At 34.2% G+C, this 19,319-nt stretch overlaps 1 protein-coding gene across 8 annotated transcripts in view; it reads right to left on the reverse strand.

Annotated features, from left to right (window-relative positions):
• The window catches only part of Glut1 (Glucose transporter 1), a 148,827-nt gene that overhangs the window by 40,628 nt on the left and 88,880 nt on the right, over positions 1 to 19,319 (reverse strand). For 6 of the 8 annotated variants that reach the window (XM_089098293.1, XM_089098290.1, XM_089098289.1 and 3 more), the window contains 6 exons: positions 18,534 to 18,705; positions 12,042 to 12,137; positions 8,676 to 8,842; positions 4,985 to 5,109; positions 3,666 to 3,836; positions 80 to 187 (listed from right to left, as the gene is read on the reverse strand). In XM_089098293.1, the coding sequence (XP_088954419.1) occupies positions 80 to 187; positions 3,666 to 3,836; positions 4,985 to 5,109; positions 8,676 to 8,842; positions 12,042 to 12,137; positions 18,534 to 18,705 (839 nt within the window). The remainder of the gene's footprint in view (positions 1 to 79; positions 188 to 3,665; positions 3,837 to 4,984; positions 5,110 to 8,675; positions 8,843 to 12,041; positions 12,138 to 18,533; positions 18,706 to 19,319) is intronic. The other 2 variants (XM_089098295.1, XM_089098294.1) reach the window with 1 other exon arrangement.

Consider the following 19,319-nt stretch of genomic DNA (forward strand, 5'->3'; position numbering starts at 1 on the left):
TTTCAAATAAGCTTTTGCCTTTTTAAAATTGGTTTGAATTATTTGCAATACACACTTTCCAATATTTTCTAAGATGTACCTTTCCTGGCCTCCTCTTCTCTGTTCTTAGTAATCAACAGATGTCTGGGAGATTCGGGGCAAAAGGAAAATAGCACCAATTGAAGTATAGCAGGACATAACGTGATTCCTGAAAGGAAAAAGGTTTATTTTAATGATTAGATCACTGATGAACCAAAACAAAATACTCTTAAGGCAACAAGAATAAAATTCTTAGATGAGCTAATTTCCAACATACGATATACTTCTTATGCTTAAATAATCAATTAAATATGCCAAATGAACAAAATCGAAGAGCAAGAGTAAAAAAAAAGAAAGCAGACTAGTGATTTTCTAGTATGCTAATTACACAACAATTCAAAAGTACACCTTTTAAAACAGCAAAATATCAAAATGTTCAATTGTTCTTCAATTTACGATACAGTTTTCTTATCCACGAAAACCCTCCAAAGTTTTGATTTTATTCATAAATGTATTCAGAAAGGCTAAGCGGTTATGGCAGATTTCTAGACCTGAATTAGGCTTTCTATCAAAAAAAGATTAAATGCTTTCTTAGAGAGTAGAAAATTGCAATTGTACCTGCCCAGGACCCCTCACAGCTGATAAAACATTTTTTTTGCTGTTTTTATTTTTCCCTCGTAACTATAATTAAAGCTGAATGGCATGAATACTTAAATGAAACACAAGTACCCAAAGACCAGATGTGTCTCCGGGGCAGGGTGGAAACAAAAAGCCTCTTAGCGCTCTTTATTTTATCACAATTCCTGCACAGATTCTCATAACCCTCAATATAATTAGTCTTTTTGCTCTTTTTGACAGTCCCAATGCCTTGAAATAAACCCAACCAACATTGAATTCCTGTGTAAGCGTCATTTTTTGCAGTCCCAATGCCTTGAAATAAGCCCAACCAACGAAATGAATTCCTGTGTTAGCACCTTTTTTGCAGTGTTCTAATATTTAGTAGGTAGAGTTTTACTTTTTTCCGAGTAAAGGAACTTTAGTTATAAAAGTAAAGAGATCCTTGACAAAGCAATATAAAGGAGCCCGATATTTGGCCTTGTATAGGCCAAATGAAAGGCTGACGTTTTACAATTGAATCTTAATTTGCTGACACGCGACCACTTTCAATATTTGCTATGTCTACAGATAATATATCCAAAAACTGTTTTTCAGACCTACCATCTACAACAAAATAGGTATCATCCGCAAATAATACTAGCGCTTTACTATGTTTAGAGGCTACAATTTTACCATTGAACTCATTGCAGACACTAGACAGCACCAACCAATATCATTAATGCAAACAGCGAAGAATAATGGTCCAAGAGAAGACCCCTGGGGAACCCTACACTTAAGATTATAAAAAGTTGATTGTTTAACATCAAATTTTAAAAATTAATACCTCTTTGACAAACACGAGGCTATCAACTTTAACCCCTTCCTCTAACCCCGCTGTTATCAAGCTTACTCAATAAAATTTGATGATCCACAATATCAAAAGCTGTCAAAATGCCTTGAAACACGGTTGCAGTCTTCAGTTTACTGTCCAGTCCATCATTTATATAAATTGTTAGTCACTGCACCGCCAGTTCAGCTGAATAACCTTATCTAAAAACACATTGTTTCTAGTAAAAGTAATTCATATTTACTAAAATCGTTTCATCATGTTATAAATTATTTTTTTTCAAAATTCTAGACAATATTGGTAAGAGAGATATTGCCCGTAGTTACAATAATCATCAGGATCGCCACCTTTAAACGAAAGCCCTATCCTGGCCTTTTTAATGAACTTAGAAATGTACCATCTTTGAAACAGCCATTGACCATTTCTACAGACTAAGATAAAATATATGGCTAAATGAGCTTTATAATCCTCAAAGACACAAGATCAGACCCGGTGGAATAGTTTTCATTTCATTAATAATATTAGTTACTTTTGTTTATATTTCTCGTTTCTATTTTGCAAAATTAAACAAAGAATTAATGTTTTTCTTTTTTGAATTATAGGCTTCTTCCCTGTATGAAAGTTTAACGAATAAATCAGAATTTTTTTATTATTATTATTTTAATACCACAAGTGACAGTCAGATTTTACCATTTTTGCTGAATTTCCTCCTTCGATCATCATATTTCTCCAATTTCTTGCAATAAAGAGACGGAAGAAACGTCTCTGTCGGGTATTCTTGAACGGGTAGTCAACATATATGGTTTATTTTTGGGCCCCGGCATCATACACGATTCAATTAATTTTATAATTAAAGTAACATTTGTACCATCAGTGCAAAAAGGGACTGAAGACCTGAGCTAGTGGAGGAGACTAGGCATAGAAACCTAGAAAAATGAGTACGGAAGGGATAATAAAATAACAAATTTTATTTCATAATTTGGGGAAAATTTTTGATTTTTGGGGAGTGGGAAAACGCCCCCTCCAACCTGCTAACGACCTTAAAATGAATTAATTGATCGGAAAAATAAAGCCAAAGAGACCTCGTTAAACAAGAAATCACACAATTTTTAATTAGAATATGTACATAACTTAACTTCACAATTTCTGATCCTTTGTATCCTCGTTGTGCGGCCGATAGGAAGAGCCAACAAGAACTTCATTTTAAAGCAATCTGACGAATAGCTGAAAAGGGCTAGTTAATAGTGATAGGCTTAGTTTTGAAGAAACCGCTAAGTTGCTTTATATCGAAAGGTTGAAAGAACTGCGACGCAGAAAACCGGTGAACATAATCACCGTAATTATTTGTGATTTTGAAAGACCCAGTCAACCCATGGAAATCCGAAAGCACAACAAAAGGCCCTATAACCTTAGAATAAGGAATGCACACGAACAACCTAGTTTATACCGTTTACAATTAAGTTTATAATAGAATTAACATTTTCTTTTTAATTTTTATTTGGAAATTACGATTGAACCGACCACCAATTTGGCGCAACACCACTTCTGGGTGGTTCAGAAAATCATAAGAGAAGCGAAACTATGAATATTTATTTTATAGACTTTTTTCCTCATGTAGATACACAGTTAAGGTTCAATTTGAAAAGCCTGTCTATGGTTCAACTCTATTTTTGCTTAACAAATCCAGAGAAAAGGGAAAAAAACAGCAATATATTTTATTACGGCAAGGAAACAAAAACAAAGCAATGAAGAAGAATGTTTCGAGACAGCTTCTGGGGCGAAAAACATGCTAATTACACTTTTTTGTATTTTCCCCCTATCTTTAATGCTGTTCCTCTCTTTGTCTACATATATTATATAGAACCTGCATGGTCGTACAAGACTGTTTAATGCTTACTTAAGCGCCTATTGTATGGAGTAGAGAAAAAAAGAAAAAGAAAGTAGAATAAGAGGATGAGAAACGTATAAAGAAGAAAGAATACAGAAGGGCTTGAATTGGAGGACTGAACGAATAAAGAGGCTATTAGAGAAGGACAGACGAATTGGAAAGAGAGAGAGAGAGAGAGAGAGAGAGAGAGAGAGAGAGAGAGAGAGAGAGAGAGAGAGAGAGAGAGAGAGAGAGAGAAAGAGGGAGGGAGAGAAAGGGAGATAAAAAAAAGAGAGAAATAAGGATAGAAATTGATTAAGAAAAGTATGGGTGTACCGAGAAGAAGATGCCATCCTTCAGGGTTGCCAAGGAGTTGCTGGATACCCAATACTTGCGACACGAGTAAGCCAATAGTAACTCCTAATTGATTAACTGTTCCGAGTCCACCTCTCAGTGTTAAGGGTGCAATCTCTGATATATACATTGGTACAAGGGAAGTATTTAAACCTAAAAGAAAAACCATGTATAAAAAAAAAAAAGAAAAAAAGAAAAAAAAAGGATAATAAACGAGGGTGATGCATTTATAATAAAAACGAAGCAGAAGACAAACCCTTTAACGCTAGAGCACTAGAATTAATTTTGACTTAAACCACTAGAATTAATTTCGACTTAAAAAAAGATACGAGAATGGAAAATTACGCTAAAGTCAACTTCGACTAGAACTAACAATAAAAACCGATTGATATTTTGCTTACTGATTTATCTGTAATTCTGTATCGGTTGCGCCCTAAAAAGTCAAAAACAAATAAATCCACAAAAACAATCCTCTTTATTTGCTTATTCTGATTATGGGAGCCTTTCTACATATTTTAGGTATATGTAGATATTGATGGTTGATATTTGTAGAGATATTTAGATAATTTTCCACCATGAGCACACATTTTTATTCTTATAATCAACATACCACAATTATTTCCTCTCGTTAAAGACAAAATGAAACCTAAGTTGTGCTGGATTCTCCGAGAAAATCGTTCGAAACTTGAAAGTTTCTAATTTAGATGTTTTGCGAAGTTAGAACCTATGTTTACAGAATCTTTCAAGCCTTATCAGTAGGGAAGTGGTGGAGGTAAAATCTTTGAAAGACCTTCCATGCCCTATTTTGGGCTGTAGATCCATTCCGACACAAAAAAATTCCAAGTTCATGAATTATAATATGTTTGAAGGGAGAACGGGTAGGGACAGGTACTTGGAAACAATTACCCGGGCCATAATTTGGGCTTTAGGTTCATTCCTCAAACCTTCTTTGTCTAGTAGCAGTACAATAATTTAACATAAATCAAAAGAAAACATCCATCATTCCCACACCAAAAACTAAGCTTGAAAGGACACCAAAAACAACTACTCTCTGAGAAAAAACAAAACAAAAAAAAAACTGCTCCACTTTTACTGGTTAATCATATTTTCGTTATTCGCCATTTTCTAAATTATAGGTAGTCGATTTTTCAGGGTTTGCCTTTTTCAAATTTGTTTTACTAAAATCCGTTCCAATAATTTTTTTCGCTTCTAAAATTACCAAATTTATTAAAGAAGAATAAGTTACTATAGAATAAGAATAAAAAGTAAAACTTACGGAAAAAGGAAAATAAGATAAATACCACAATAAAATCCAATAATAAAACGGCCGATGATGAGCATTTCATAGGAGTTGGGATACTTGCAAAATCCCATCAAACAGGCACCAGCAATACCCATTAAATTGTTGAGCAGCAAACCTCTTTTTCTATAAAATATATGACAAATGAACAATAAAATATATTTGGACAGAAGTTAAAGCATGTAAAAAGAAAAAAATAGTAACATTCAAGTGGTCGATTTAATATCAAACCTATAAGAGGTTCTCAAAAACGACTTGATTGAGCTACGCTACTGAGTCATTTCAGGCACAACAAAGCCCACTTAACCCCTTTCAGTCACTTTCAGCTGAGGTTATAGACAAAGCTGATTCAACTGCATCTACATGGACAACATCTCCTTCGGAAGTCTGTCAATCCCACATCTACCTGGTAAGCAGTTACTCCAAACCAAATTTAATAGTTTGCCTTGATTTTGAAAAATATTTTTGAGTAATTGTTGTTACTTGAATAACATTTTCCCCCTTTTTTCTACAATTTTTCAAAATAAACGGGAACTGTTTCTAGCTTTTAAAGGACTGCAGTGTATATATAAAAACAGACTATAGTCTTAACCTCACTTTTTAAAATATTAACCTTAATTCCATCTTTAAGTTAACTCTGGAAACTAGTAGATAGCAGCCTTTACTTTTGGTACCAATTACAGCACTCCTATATAACCTAGTGCCCCGTACCAATCATGCCAGTCTTCAAGTTACGGTCACAGATAAGAAAAACATTAACTGACACAATCACATAAGCAGTAATATTAGCAGTCTTACCGTCACGCGAGCAGAGTTAATTTATGGAACATCTTATGATCAAATACCGTATGGATTACAACTGTGTTAATGTTGGTACAAAATTATGGAGTTTATCAGCATTGCTGTTTCCCTTTACATATCAAAACAACCTAAGCAAAGATGTTATTTAATACTAGTTTTACCAACATGTGCATTCAAGCTTCACAATAAAAACACCACATCTTAGATGAGGATCTTACATATTTACGTATAAAATTCGTCTGAGTCACAATTACTGCCTCTGTCACTCGGCTCTACAGGAGCATCGACTGATACATCGTATAGCCCTATGACTCAGACGCTGCACTTTCTAATCATAAAACGTGCAAATATACTTCTAGTATCTATTTATTAACCATACTGTTCCCCAGCTCAAACAAGACTCGGGAGCTTCCTTATTCAGCATGAGTCCCCAAGGAGTAAATTCACAAAATTAGGGCAGGAGGGCATAAATGTGTTTTTTAAAATATAAGGTTGGGGCAGTTTTTTTATTTATTCAATAAAAGTAAATAAAAACGGCCATTTTCAAAAAGGACTCCAAAAAAAATGTGGTTTTCAGAATCTAGAGAGGGAAATCTTTTTTTTGAAGTGGGCAATGCACCCCTCCCCCCAAAAAAAATTGACACCACTGGTGTGTCCTATTTGCTACTCATCTTTTCCACAAGAATAAATATATTCTATATAGCCTTATTTCATACTTCTCATTCTTGGAATCTATTAGACTCGATCTCGTCTTTTCTGACACCAAGGGATTTAGGAGATAGATAGCAATTACTTTTATATCAATTACTTTGATCGATGACCGAAAATCCTTTGGTCTCAGAAACGACAAAATTGAATCCCAATACCCACTAATGAGAAAAGGCGAGGACTGACCAAAATCGGAAAACAATGATAGAGATCAAAGAATCCTTAAGTGATATTAGAAAGCCGAGAGAATCAAACACAAAATCCTTTTTGAAATAACAGGGGTGATTTGTGTTTAGCTGTAGTAACGAAAATTGAAGAGCTATTAGAAAGCATCATACACCACACATCAAAAGCGGTAACGAAGTTTGACTCTTTCTCACAACACTATTTTTTAAAACAATAAAAAACTTTAGCGTAAAGAGCGAGGCGTTGAGGAGGGGACAGCCCCTTTTATATACGGAATAATTTCTGTTCGTTTTAATGTCGCTCCTTAATTTCAGTTAAAAAAAACTAGTTTTTTTTTTATTTAATAGTTTAAAAAGTGAGGTTAAGACTATAGTTTTTTTTTATATATACACTGCATAGTCTTTTAAAAGCTAGAAACAGTCCCCATTTATTTTGACAAATTGTTCGTTACCGCTCACCACGCGGTAACGAACTGCAAGTAAGGAGCGACACGGACTAATAGAAACCAAAACTCTAAAAACGGAATTTGATCACAACGTTCATATGAAAAAACAGCTTTTTTAGACAAAAATCGGTAATGAATATATAAAAATCATTAAGTTTACAAGTACTTATCAAAAGTTAAGAGCCTGGGAAAGCTTACTAAATTGTTGAAAAAGGAATAGAATACCACAACAGATTACGTGCTTTTCAAGGAAATTGTAACATTATTTTGAGCATATCAATGAACCGTTTTCGCAGTGTTTTCAAGCACCTGATTTTGCTTTTTTTTTTAGAAGAAAGATAACAGAAGCGTGTTTATTCGTTTTTTTGTTTGTTTTTTTTGTTTTTTTTTTGTTTGTTTTTTTACAAGTGATCGCATCGAGCCAAGAGAATCAATGTCAAGCAGCAGCCGTAGAAAAATCAAAAAAGCAAAAGCCGTAAAGAGGCAAGAGAATCAAACACAAAATCTTTTTGGAAATAACAGGGATGATTTGTGGTCCGCTGTAGTTACATTCATTGAAGAGTTGTTACAAAAAAAAGAAGAAAATCATGCACGACATATAATAAAGATATTAATAGAAGATCCAAGCAACAGATTACATGTAATAAGATAGGTGATAATAAGATACATAGATAGATAGGTAGAAGATAGATAGGTGTAATAAGATACAACTAAATTCCAAAAAAGAGAAAAAATTACCAGCACCTAGTCAGTTTCTAGAAGGCAGTACAAAAGCAAAGTAGGCATAATAGCGGAGACAAATTAGCAAATTAAAGTAGAAATACTTCAAACAGGGGATTTTAATATGATTTACTTGTTTTCAATATAAAATAAACTTTTAGCAAATATTTGAACCGTCAAAAAATACAAGCCAGAGAAAATTTGCCTCGTTTTCAAAAAAGGCGGGAAACATCCCTAAAAAGTCAAGCTACCTTAATGAAAATCCTACCGTAAAACCTTATCGTAGAGGTTTCAAGTTCCTAATTACCAAATTCTGGAATTTTGCATTTTTTGTAGGAAAAAAAGAAGATAGATTTGTTATTATTTTTTTTGTGTGTGTGATAGTACAGAACCAATTAATTTTTTTTCAATTCAGATTGGTTTTAATAATAACAGTACATTCAAATTACATACACTCACAAATGCTTTTTAAAAATGTTCACTTGTGCCAGGACGCTGAACGGTCTACCAGCTGCTATTAGTGATTGGCTCAAAATTTTTGTGCAAGGGGTGGATTTATGGCTGAAAAGGATTCTCTTGTTTTCCCCAAACATCTAAATTTGTAAAGTTTATCCACATTACCAGGGTCTTCTGAAAATCCTTTTTCATTTCACTTTTACATAATGACAGCAAACAAAGAATTCTGTTCATATCAAGTCGAACGTTAAGGTCAACAGTCAAATTATTGGAAATCCGCTTAGTCACCGTGGTTGACATAGGTTGTTGTGTCAATAACAGAAAGAAAGAAAAGAATAAAAAGAAGAGGTTAAAAGCGTCATAGCTAGACTATTACCTTCCCAGTTTATTAGCAAGAATTCCGCCTCCAAATCCTCCAATCATTCCTCCAACGGCGAAAATAGCCACGGCTATGGCATAAATCACAGTTGCTCTGTTTCTCACCTCTTCTTTGATCCCCCCATACCGTTTTGTATATGCTTCCACAATAAATTCTTCTATCACCTATGTGAAAAAAATCCTGTAGTCGTAAGGAAATCATAAGGAAAACAGCATCCTGTAGTCTAAAAACAAATTCTAACAGGAGAGGATTTTACTTCGGAAACCTAGTGTCACACCGCTAAATGATGGATTTGTTTTCGTGTGAGCGAATTTTAAGTTTCTGATTCAAATCAAAGTTCACGGCCTGTTTTTCGAGTCAGCAAAGTTGTGTTTAAAACATAATCAAAAGTTAACTCTTCACGAACTAGCAAAAATGAGCTAAAAGTATTTTTATAGAAGCATCCATAGAAGTTTTTTTTCTTCGAAATAAACTTTAAATTTAGTAAAAATGCACAAAATGCGTTCGTTTTTAGATGAGCATCCAAAGGAGTCTGCTTTTTTCTTGACGAAATTCAAAAATTAAAGTTCACAAGACAAAAAAAAAACAAAAAAAACTTTCAATCATCTAAAGAATGGTTCTAACAAGAGTCGAATTTCTCTTCGTCAGCCTGATTTCACACCATCAGGTGAATTTTTTTGTGTGTAGGTAAATGTTACGTCTGCTTGCGCTTCAAATCAAAGTTGACATACGCAGGTTTCCGGTCACCGAAGCAGTATCTAAAATAATCGAAACTGTTTACGGACTGGTAAAAATGTACTAAGGTATTCTTTTTAAGATAAGTATCATTTTTTTCATAGAATTTTCAAGGATTCTAAGAAAACTTCAGAAAGATTCTTTTTTCAATCAGACGTTCACACGGAAATTCAGATGGCGACGTCAATTAATCGTTTCATTTTGTAAATTTGTCATCTTTTGTCAGAGCTTAAATTTTGACATTTTTTGGAAACCCACGTAAGCTTTTGTAAATATTTGTACGTATTTTGCTATCCGGTTATATGTGTAAATTGACAATTCTAAAACAAGTAAAACATTAAAACACTTTAAGGGTAATAAATTCGTTGTTTAAATTCTCCATTTCACAGTAAAATTATTACATTAATTTTGCCACTTTGTACCCGCATTTTTTTTTTTTTTTTTTAGGAAAATTTCCACTGAATTAATAAGGCATTTCTTTTTTTACAGTGAGATGTAGGCACTCTTACTGCATAAAATTCTTATTTATAAATTATTTCAATCTAGGATGGCATTTCTCAGCCTATGGCAGGTCATTTTTTAAGATAAGCCTCAGCTTAATTTTCCTTTGGTAGAAAAAGTTTCCGTGTGACCTTAAAATAGGCAATAAAATAAGGTGCTGCCAAACAGGGTAGGATTGGCCCAAACTCATCATGGCTCAGTAATTTTCATCGATTTAGACGTCGCTAGCCCAAACACATTATGTAACCTACATGTTTCACAAATAATTTCGAATTATTTTAGAGAAAATAAATTATAATTATTTAGAGAAAAGTCAATAAGCATATTAAAACAAATTAAAAGAAAGCTATTGGAAATTAGAGGAGATTTAGCTTAGCAGATTTAACTATCCAGCCTATTAATACAAACCTTTATTACTTGTACAGACTATCCAGAGTTGCTACGACTATATTTACAATCTCCTGTCCCGACTTTTCATGTCTAGGCCATTCTTAAAGCAATCACAACTGCCACGGGAATTTGGTTCAACAGAATCTCTACCGAAACTACCCCCAGTCCGACTGTTTCCACAATGCTTATTCCTAGCATAACTATTCTGACCATGAAGTCTCCTAAGACATCTCTTCTCTTGATTATTGTAACTACCACGAATACAAATACTTTTACAGACGAGTCATATCCCGATTGCTCTCAAAGCGACTATTTCTACCAGGATTATTACTATAATGACTATATTTACCGCGCTTACTCCTAGTATAACTACTCACATTTCATTTTCTCCTAGCTACTACTAACAACTTACCACCAAACCATAGCATCTGAGTCCAATACATCTATGTCCGCTCATTTTACACCCCAATCTAGTTGCTCACTTCACGACCGGAAACTGCAAGCAAGGTTTCGAGTCATAGTGGTATATACCCCGGTTGAACCGACTGACGGAGAAGTAGTGGCTCATATAAATTTGCAAAAATTTATAGGAATAATTAGATATGGTCCCGGGTAGAAAAAATTGCATTTTTAAATGGGGACTGTGTTTCCCAGGTTGGTACAAATAGGGATAGCTTAAGTAAATTTGGTGTAGGGAAGGAAACTAACAGCGGTAATAAACTGCGGCAATTACATAGAAAAATTACGTCAGCTCAAACGCCGAGAGAAATTAATTAAAATTAAGTTTTTCCAAAAAAATGACAGCGAAGTTAAAACTAACAACGGGCATAAAGTTGACAAACCTAAAGCAAGCAAATATTACAATAAATAATGAAGTAGGTCATCCAATAGAAGAATTTTATCTAATATTTTGTATAAAAAATGCAGCTCAAACCCCTAAAACGTTTTGTAGATATCAGCATATTTGTCAGTTTTACAAGTTTTATTCCCAAAAAGTTTTGCTTCGATCTAATACTTATAAGTTTAATGCATTATGATCATTTTTCTTTTTAGAAAACACCATTCAAATGCATACAAATACAGCAACGCACTAATGACACTCAAGCTCTACATAACGATAAATAAAAGTTCAAATAGGGATAAAATCCTTTTAATAGACAGTGAAATAGAAATTCACAAAAATACCAGATATTTCGGTCACATATACAGTGACCGTCATCAGTAGTAAAACTCTGATGACGGTCAGATGACGGTCACTGTATATGTGACTAGTAAAAGTTTTACTACTGATGACGGTCACTGTATATGTGACCGAAATATCTGGTATTTTTGTGAATTTCTATTTCACTGTCTATTAAAAGGATTTTATCCCTATTTGAACTTTTATTTATCGTCATGGAAAGGCAGTGTGGTCTCCGAAATTATCTAAGCTCTACATAATGATTGGGGGAGGGTTAAAACACCACTTTTTAATAAATTTTCTATTTGTTTAAAGTTGGACTTGCTTGTTCCTTGGAATTTATGTTCGTCATCATTTCCGTTTTCATTCATAATAATTCCTGTTATTTTTCAGTTTGACGTTAGATATAAGCTATTTTCTGCTCATTGTAAGTTTTGAATTCGCTCCTTACTTTTTGTGAAAAACCTTCGTTTTTTGTGAAAAAACGATTAGATTTGCTGAAAAAAAATGATGGTATAAAAAAATAAGGAAACACAAAAAATATCCAAGAAACTTACAGACTGGGGAGCGTTGATGACACCTGTATTATATCCAAACTGAAACATACCAAGAACAGCAGAGAAAATGGAATATGCCAAAAAGCAGGTGAGACCCTAAAAAGAAACGAGTCAAGTATAAAACAATTAGTAATTATGTAGAAAAAATATTTATAAACGCAATAAGTATGTCTTTAACCCAAGAAGTTTTACCAAACCATTTGAACTTCAAACTCAAACAGTTCAATTGTGTGGGCCTGTGTAATCACGTCCTCAGGGACTTCAATTTAGCATTAGTAAAAATGAAAAATACTTAAAAGGCCAATGGCTCAAGCTTATCTTGAGCTATTAAAGGCAGCGTGTAGTATTATTTGCACTAGTCGTGATCTGACATTTTTTTGGGGGGGGGGGGTTTCAGGATATCATCATTGTTTTTTAGATACAATTTTTGTATTAAGAATAATCGAGATGATAATCCTGAATCAGCTACAAATGGCAATATTTTCTCGGAAGCCAGTTTCCCTTTTAAAAGCGTTTTTCAATTTTCGGTTATTATTGCCCGTGGTTCCACCTAGTAAAGGACGATCCGCAGCCCGTGGTAATCAAAAATCAGAAAATGTTTAAAAAAAAACCTGGCTTTTGAGAAAAAATTTCTATTTGATGCTGATTCAGGAACTTTAACAATTATCTCGATTAGTCTTAATAGTAAAAAAATTATTTCTCTGGTTTAAATCCGAGTATCAACTTTACCTCATAGGGGCTTGATCTCATATCATCCAATTGAGAAGTGTATAAACGACGCATCATTGAATCTATGATTATTATGGAGCCACGGAGAAATTAAAGAAAAGTAGCAACCATAACAATTTTTATTGCCCGATTTCTCTCTATTAGAGGGTGGGGGGTAAAAGGTAATCTTGTCCCAGCTCACAATTTAACATTGCCCTACTATGATCAGACACTCTCACTTGTTAGATCGATATTTTACGAATTTAAGTCTCTAAAGAGTAAGGGGGCTGATCACTCAAGAGCTCCCTGATGTTCCTAACATTGATTTGCCCCTTTCTATATCCATTTTTATACAATTCTGAAAAAGGCTTATACCAGCTTTGTCTCTCACTCAGACTATCTGTGTTGGCCTTTTCTCCAAATAGCCACGGCTTGATTTTAATTTAAATGATTTGATTTTAATCTGAAATACTCCAATACAGTAGCACTAATCATTCATGAACAATGCAAAATACTAAGAAAAGATCGGTAGAGGGGGGGGTGTCAGCCCTTTCAAGTCTTCCTATGTTCTAAGTCGTCCTTAAAAGACAAAGAAGGAGTGACACCAAAGAGCTGTCAGGTACGGCTTACGAACTAAACATCAGGTAATGACAAACTCTTCTTCTTTTAAGCACAATATACTTCATACTTGCGCTACATGTCAATCTGTATCACCGACAAAGGAATCCATTCATAAAGAAAACAAAGGTAAAACAAGGTAAAACTACGGCAAAACAAAGGTAAAAACGAAGACAAAAGGGAAACCTAAGAAGCGGACATTCAAACAGAGATGTACTTATCGAAAACATTTATTTCAAGATATAAGTATCATGCAACAATCATCTTTAATACATACTCTAAAAACTGAAGGGAAAAAAGCTATTTAAAAGTCATTAAACACCAGCTTAACGTCTAGTAGGTGGACACTTAGTAGCTTTAAAGAAAATAAAATCACCTATGTTAAAAATAAATTACCACCCTTCAGATGAGATAAGAATTATTTCTGAAAAATGTTTATCTCAAATCCAGATGAGGCGAATTCCCAATTTCGATCCAATAAACCCTAAAATGACTATTTGACTATTATCAAAAATAATAGTCATAATTCTTCGTTTAAGAGTGAAATTAAAGAAATCCTTTTTTGTAAATATGAATTTTAGTTGTTTTTTTTAGGGGGGGGGGGGAAGTAAATAAATAATTAAATAGCTTATTATGGCCTCTTGGGATATGATTTTGGTTTTGTTGTTGTAAGGTTTGTGGTGCCGATTAGGATGCAATTTGTATTAGTTGTTTTATAATTTATTTGCTCCTGCATTATTTTTTTTGTGTATTTTTGCCACCCCCTCGGACGAGTTTTTTACTTCTTGGGGTGCATAGTTTTTTACTCTTGGGGTGCATTTTTTTGCGTATTTTTGGCACCCCTGGGACAAGTTTTTCACTTCTTGGGATGCATAGTTTTTTACTTCTTGGGGTGTATTTTTCAGTGTATTTATTCCACCGACTCGGACAAGTTTTTTACATCTCGGGGTGGCTGTTAATACTGATGTTGCTTTTCAGTTTAATAAATGTCCCCATTTGTTAGCAAAAAAAAAACAGTTAAAACTCACAGGATTCAGATACAAAATGAACACAAAAAAACTCAGTTACAACAATTTCAATAAGGGAGATTTGAACACTTAAGAAATATTTAGCAAACCAAAAATACGAAAAAATTTCTTTGAGAAATGGATTTCATTCGATCAACATCTTTGACGAATATTGCACAGATAACAAGCAAACAAAAAAGAATTTGTTTGCGGAACCTGGTAACATTCACAAACCTAATGTTAAGCTGGAAAAATTTAATATCACTCCAATTATTAGGAAAAAGAAACCGTTAGACATAAGAAGCAAACCAATAAAATAAAATACATTCATTTCAGGAAATAAATATTTAGCAACAATTATCTTTAACAAATACAGAACAAACTTAAAAAACTTAAAAGTCACTAAGCATAAACTTAACAGATATTAGGCAAAAAATACATACATTAATAGAATTCTGCTTCACTCAGACAATTAAAGTACTACCAATAATCAAAATACAGAGCAAAAAGAAATATAAAATCCTAAGAAGCAAACAAATGCAAAATCCGGATTAAAAAAGCTTTTTTTTGACATAAAATGTTCATGCGACAATCACCTTTGTTAAATACCGAAAAGATTAAAATATATCGTATTTATCACTTGTGTGCAAGAATCGTCGATTCTTTTGCATTCTTGTGCAAGTTCGAGTCCTGGTGACGCTGGTTATATTGTTTGGAACGGGGGTCAATGGTGTGACTCTTTAAGCTCATCTGAGTTTGACCCACCTCTATTGGGTGCCTGGAAAAATCTGGGGGAAAAACAAAGAAAATGTCAGAGGATTTGCTCCCAACCACACATTACACTACCGGCCTAGGGCATGGAATCAGGAGATCAATACCTGTGCAACACAGACTTTTGGTCAGCATGCGAAAAAGTTATAAGTTTGTCAGTGCAAGAATCTTGGCAGAATTTTCGCCAGGTTAAAGTCAAGACACATTTCATGTTTTTATTAGAGTCTGCGCATTTATACTAGCCCAGGAATGTAGGTTGTGTCACACTCATTAAGTTATAGAGGTCTCAGATTTTTTATATTTTTACTGATATATTTCCAAGTCTTGCCTAGCAAAGTTTTTAATATATTATCTGTCCTTACCATACACCAATGAATGTAAAGATATCTTGCTGGTGAATGAACCACACTGTGCATCATACACTATGGACTTGATCCATAATACTCTTTGTTATACTTGTCAACTGTAAACAAACCACATGGGCTAAATGAAAAACTTGACTCGTTTATAGTAGAGGAATTACCTTTAAGAAATAAAAACAGTGAAAACGTCTTTAGACAGTATTACTATAACTCGTGTTGTTTCGGCCAAGCACTATCCTGGGAAGAATTATTTAAAGAAAAAATAACGGCGCTGCATCTGTACGTTCACGTGTTTATTCCATGCCCATATTTTATGCTGTAAATAAAAAATAATTTATAAACAAAATCAAACATAAACAGTTGCAAAAAAAATTGAAGATCTACAGACCGATTATATAAATCAATTTAATTTTGGAGAATAAATCATAATCACCCATGTGCATCCATATGGGGGTGGGGGCCCCCCCCCCCCCCCCCTGGCTGAATGATGCCACCTTATATTTTATATTTTTGTTTTACGATTTCTATTATACAGCATTGAAAGTCCCGATTAGACCAGGTAAGCTCCCCCTTTTAAAATTCAGCTTATGGGCGCCCATGCAATCACCTTTAACACATACTGAAGAAGTTGCGAAGAGATTTTTGGATGCATAACTAATGGGACGAGGTATTATTTTTTGCAACCTACTGCTACTACTACTAAAAACTCACTGCAGCACAAAGCCGCTGAGGCCAATAAGACTCCGCACGCTCCTCCTCCATCCCAATCTATTCAAAGCTTCCCTCTTTACACCCTCTTAGGAAGTTCCCATTTCCCTTAAATATTTTTCATGACATCCTCCCACCCCAACGGCGGACGACCTGCTTTCCGTTTAGCCCTAGACGGTTGGCCGAAAAGAACAATCTTTGCAATCTGTCATCTTCATCCACAGAACGTGCCCTAGCCATCTGAACCTTTCTCTCATTATAACCCTAGAAAGCGGGATTGAACCACACTTTTCGTACAGTCTACTGTTTGAAATACGGTCCGTTCCCTCCTGTAATACGGTCTTACCACCTCTCCCTAAGCATATAATCACATCAGTATACGAGATTTTATTTAAACAATGGCTCCCTTGACCACCTCCCTCGAAGAATATGAAAATCATATCAACATAAGAGATTTTACCCAAACAATGGCTGTCAAATCTCTAGAGATATGAGACCCTACACCCCCCCCCCCCCAAAAAAAAAATAAAATAAAATAAAAAAATTCAAAATAGTGATCACAGGCCCATTCTACTTTATGTCGACAAAAATTATATAAATTAAAAAAAAAAAAGAAACAGAATTGTAGTGACAAGCAGTAGAAACTGATTGAAGTGCTTCTTAAAAAGCGAGCATATCATAAAAAGGACAAAATTTAACAAGCTAATTTAAAGAGATAAATATCATGCAATAACAAAATAAAAATAAAAAAAACATCCAAAGATGAAAATAAAATGGAATGAAGAGGAAAAGATATTAATAGAAAATAAAGACTCCCGAGGAGCAGAGTTAACAAAAAGGAAACCTTGAACAATTTACGCGTAACAAAAGTTAGGGTGATAATTCTGGAGCCGCTACTGCTTTTGATGAATTGGCATTACAAGCTACTTCGTTGGTTGGATCACCTATTTTTTACAAATTTAGAATGTTTTCCTATAACAGACTATCTTTTCTTAAAAAAAAAACAAACAACATATCATTCGCAAGCGTAGGCTTTTGATGAGCCATGTGTATCGCCCTTACGGACTACATCTATAGCCCTTAAGCTTTCAGACTGAAAATGGCACGCCTCAAAGATAGAATAAAACATTAATTATCACACAAATCTATTAATGGGCTATCACTTAATTATGTAATTTTTAGGAACACTCCCATCACCATTTAGAGGCTTATTCACACTAGCATCACAAATCCATAGTTTAAATACACGATCTTCATCAGATATTTACATACCCCCGACACCGACAGCTAGGTCGGAATTTTCTCCTAGAATTGCGTGTGCTAGAGAGTGGAATGCACTATTCCGCAAGAGCTGAGGGTCTCTCGGCTCCTTTAAAAAGAATGTGAAAAAATATCTAAAAGATTAAATATTTATTTACTAGATTTATTTTATTATTATTCTGTTTATAATTTTTCGATATTATTATTAATTATCATATTTTAGTTTGATACTTCAAGGGGTGTGAATGGAGGAGAAGTTGTGTTAAATTTATCGTTATTTGATGGCGGTTCGGGGTGGAAATTGAAGAGGACAGGAGGCCACGCTGTATTTAGAGTGTGCAATTATTACAATGCACAAGGAACTAAGTTAAGTGTATTTTTATATATATTTTTTTGAATTAAAACCCATATTGAACTGAAACTGAACTGAACTGGAACGTATTTGGGAATAATTTCAGGGAGGCATTTTAAACTGAAAAACCAGTTTTGTTTGTTCATAACCCAATCGTATTGTAGCTCAATAAATTCTTCTGGGCCCCTGCAATTGTTCTTCTAGTGGATAATATATTCCAACCTTCCTTTCTTCTCTTCTACGATGAGCAATAAAAAATAGTAATAATAAATTTACATATTCCAAGAAATAGAAATGGGATGAATTGATTTTAAATAAACAATTTTCACTGAAATATATGACATTGTCTTCCCAGGTTCAAAGAGAGACTCTGAGGTAGGCTTCGCCCTGCCTCTTATGTAGACTATTATAGAGGCTGGTCATGATTAGGACCCAAACCCATAGTTTCATTCATAGTTTATATGTATGTACTGTGCTATAACACATTATTAAGCAAAATACTGTAATTCTTAGAGCTCTTTTCCATTCAAGTTTGAAGCAAAGCTCATTCCATGGAAATGCGACTCACCCCCTCCCCCAATTTGAAATTAGGAAGATGTTAGATCACAACGTTTCGTTTGGGAACAACTATGTTACAAAACAATAATAAACCGACAAAATAAACAGATATATATCATGCGACAAAGGATTTTCAAGACAAAAGGACCTGTTCTAATAATCTGAGTTTCCTTTTTCGAGTTTGTTCTTCAAGCCTCTCAATATTTTCTCTAATGTCATCTAAATCATCTTTTACTCCTTGAACGGAGGAGACTTCATGTCGTAGTGTACCAACTTCTCGACGTACATCAACTACTTCTCTTGTGCACGTTTCCACTGACCTGTAGGTCAAAATACATTAGATAAAACCAAATCACGGTGAATGAGCCGAAAGTCAGAGTTCAATGTGCAAACATCTTGACTAAATTGGATATCACTATTGGATAAATAATTGGATTGGTTTCGCATTAAACTATTGCATAACAGCATACTTTCAGCAAGGGTATAATTTATTCCGAGTTTTTTATTCACAGTCGGATTATCTTTTATAGTTGGCAGTTTTAAGTAAAACTTGTCTGACTGGTTTGCTCGATAAACGGATAAGCTAATAAAGGACTTCACTTGAACTTTGATTGACGATTTTGAAGGAAAAAGAGAGATAGAAAGAAAACTACAAAAAAGGGAAAAAAAACTGTGCCTAAAGTGAATTTTTGGTCTGGTGGCTTTGGTCGAGGCAATTTGGGAAATGAAAGAAGGTGATCTTGCGTTCGCACGTTCATATGGATTTCCTTGGTGGCCTGTTCGAATATTAAGTGAATTGACGTCTGGTAAGAAATATTTGGCATTCACGTATGGTGATAAAAAAACCGCTAGTGTTTTGACAGATAACATGATTTCGAAACAAATAAAACGGCTTGTGCTGCAAACAAACATCAGTCTATAAAACGTACTATGA

The sequence above is a fragment of the Artemia sp. Qi Xiang Cuo genome, chromosome 12, assembly GCF_049724085.1.
Source record: "Artemia sp. Qi Xiang Cuo chromosome 12, ASM4972408v1, whole genome shotgun sequence".
In the NCBI taxonomy this organism is placed as follows: Eukaryota; Metazoa; Arthropoda; class Branchiopoda; order Anostraca; family Artemiidae; genus Artemia; species Artemia sp. Qi Xiang Cuo.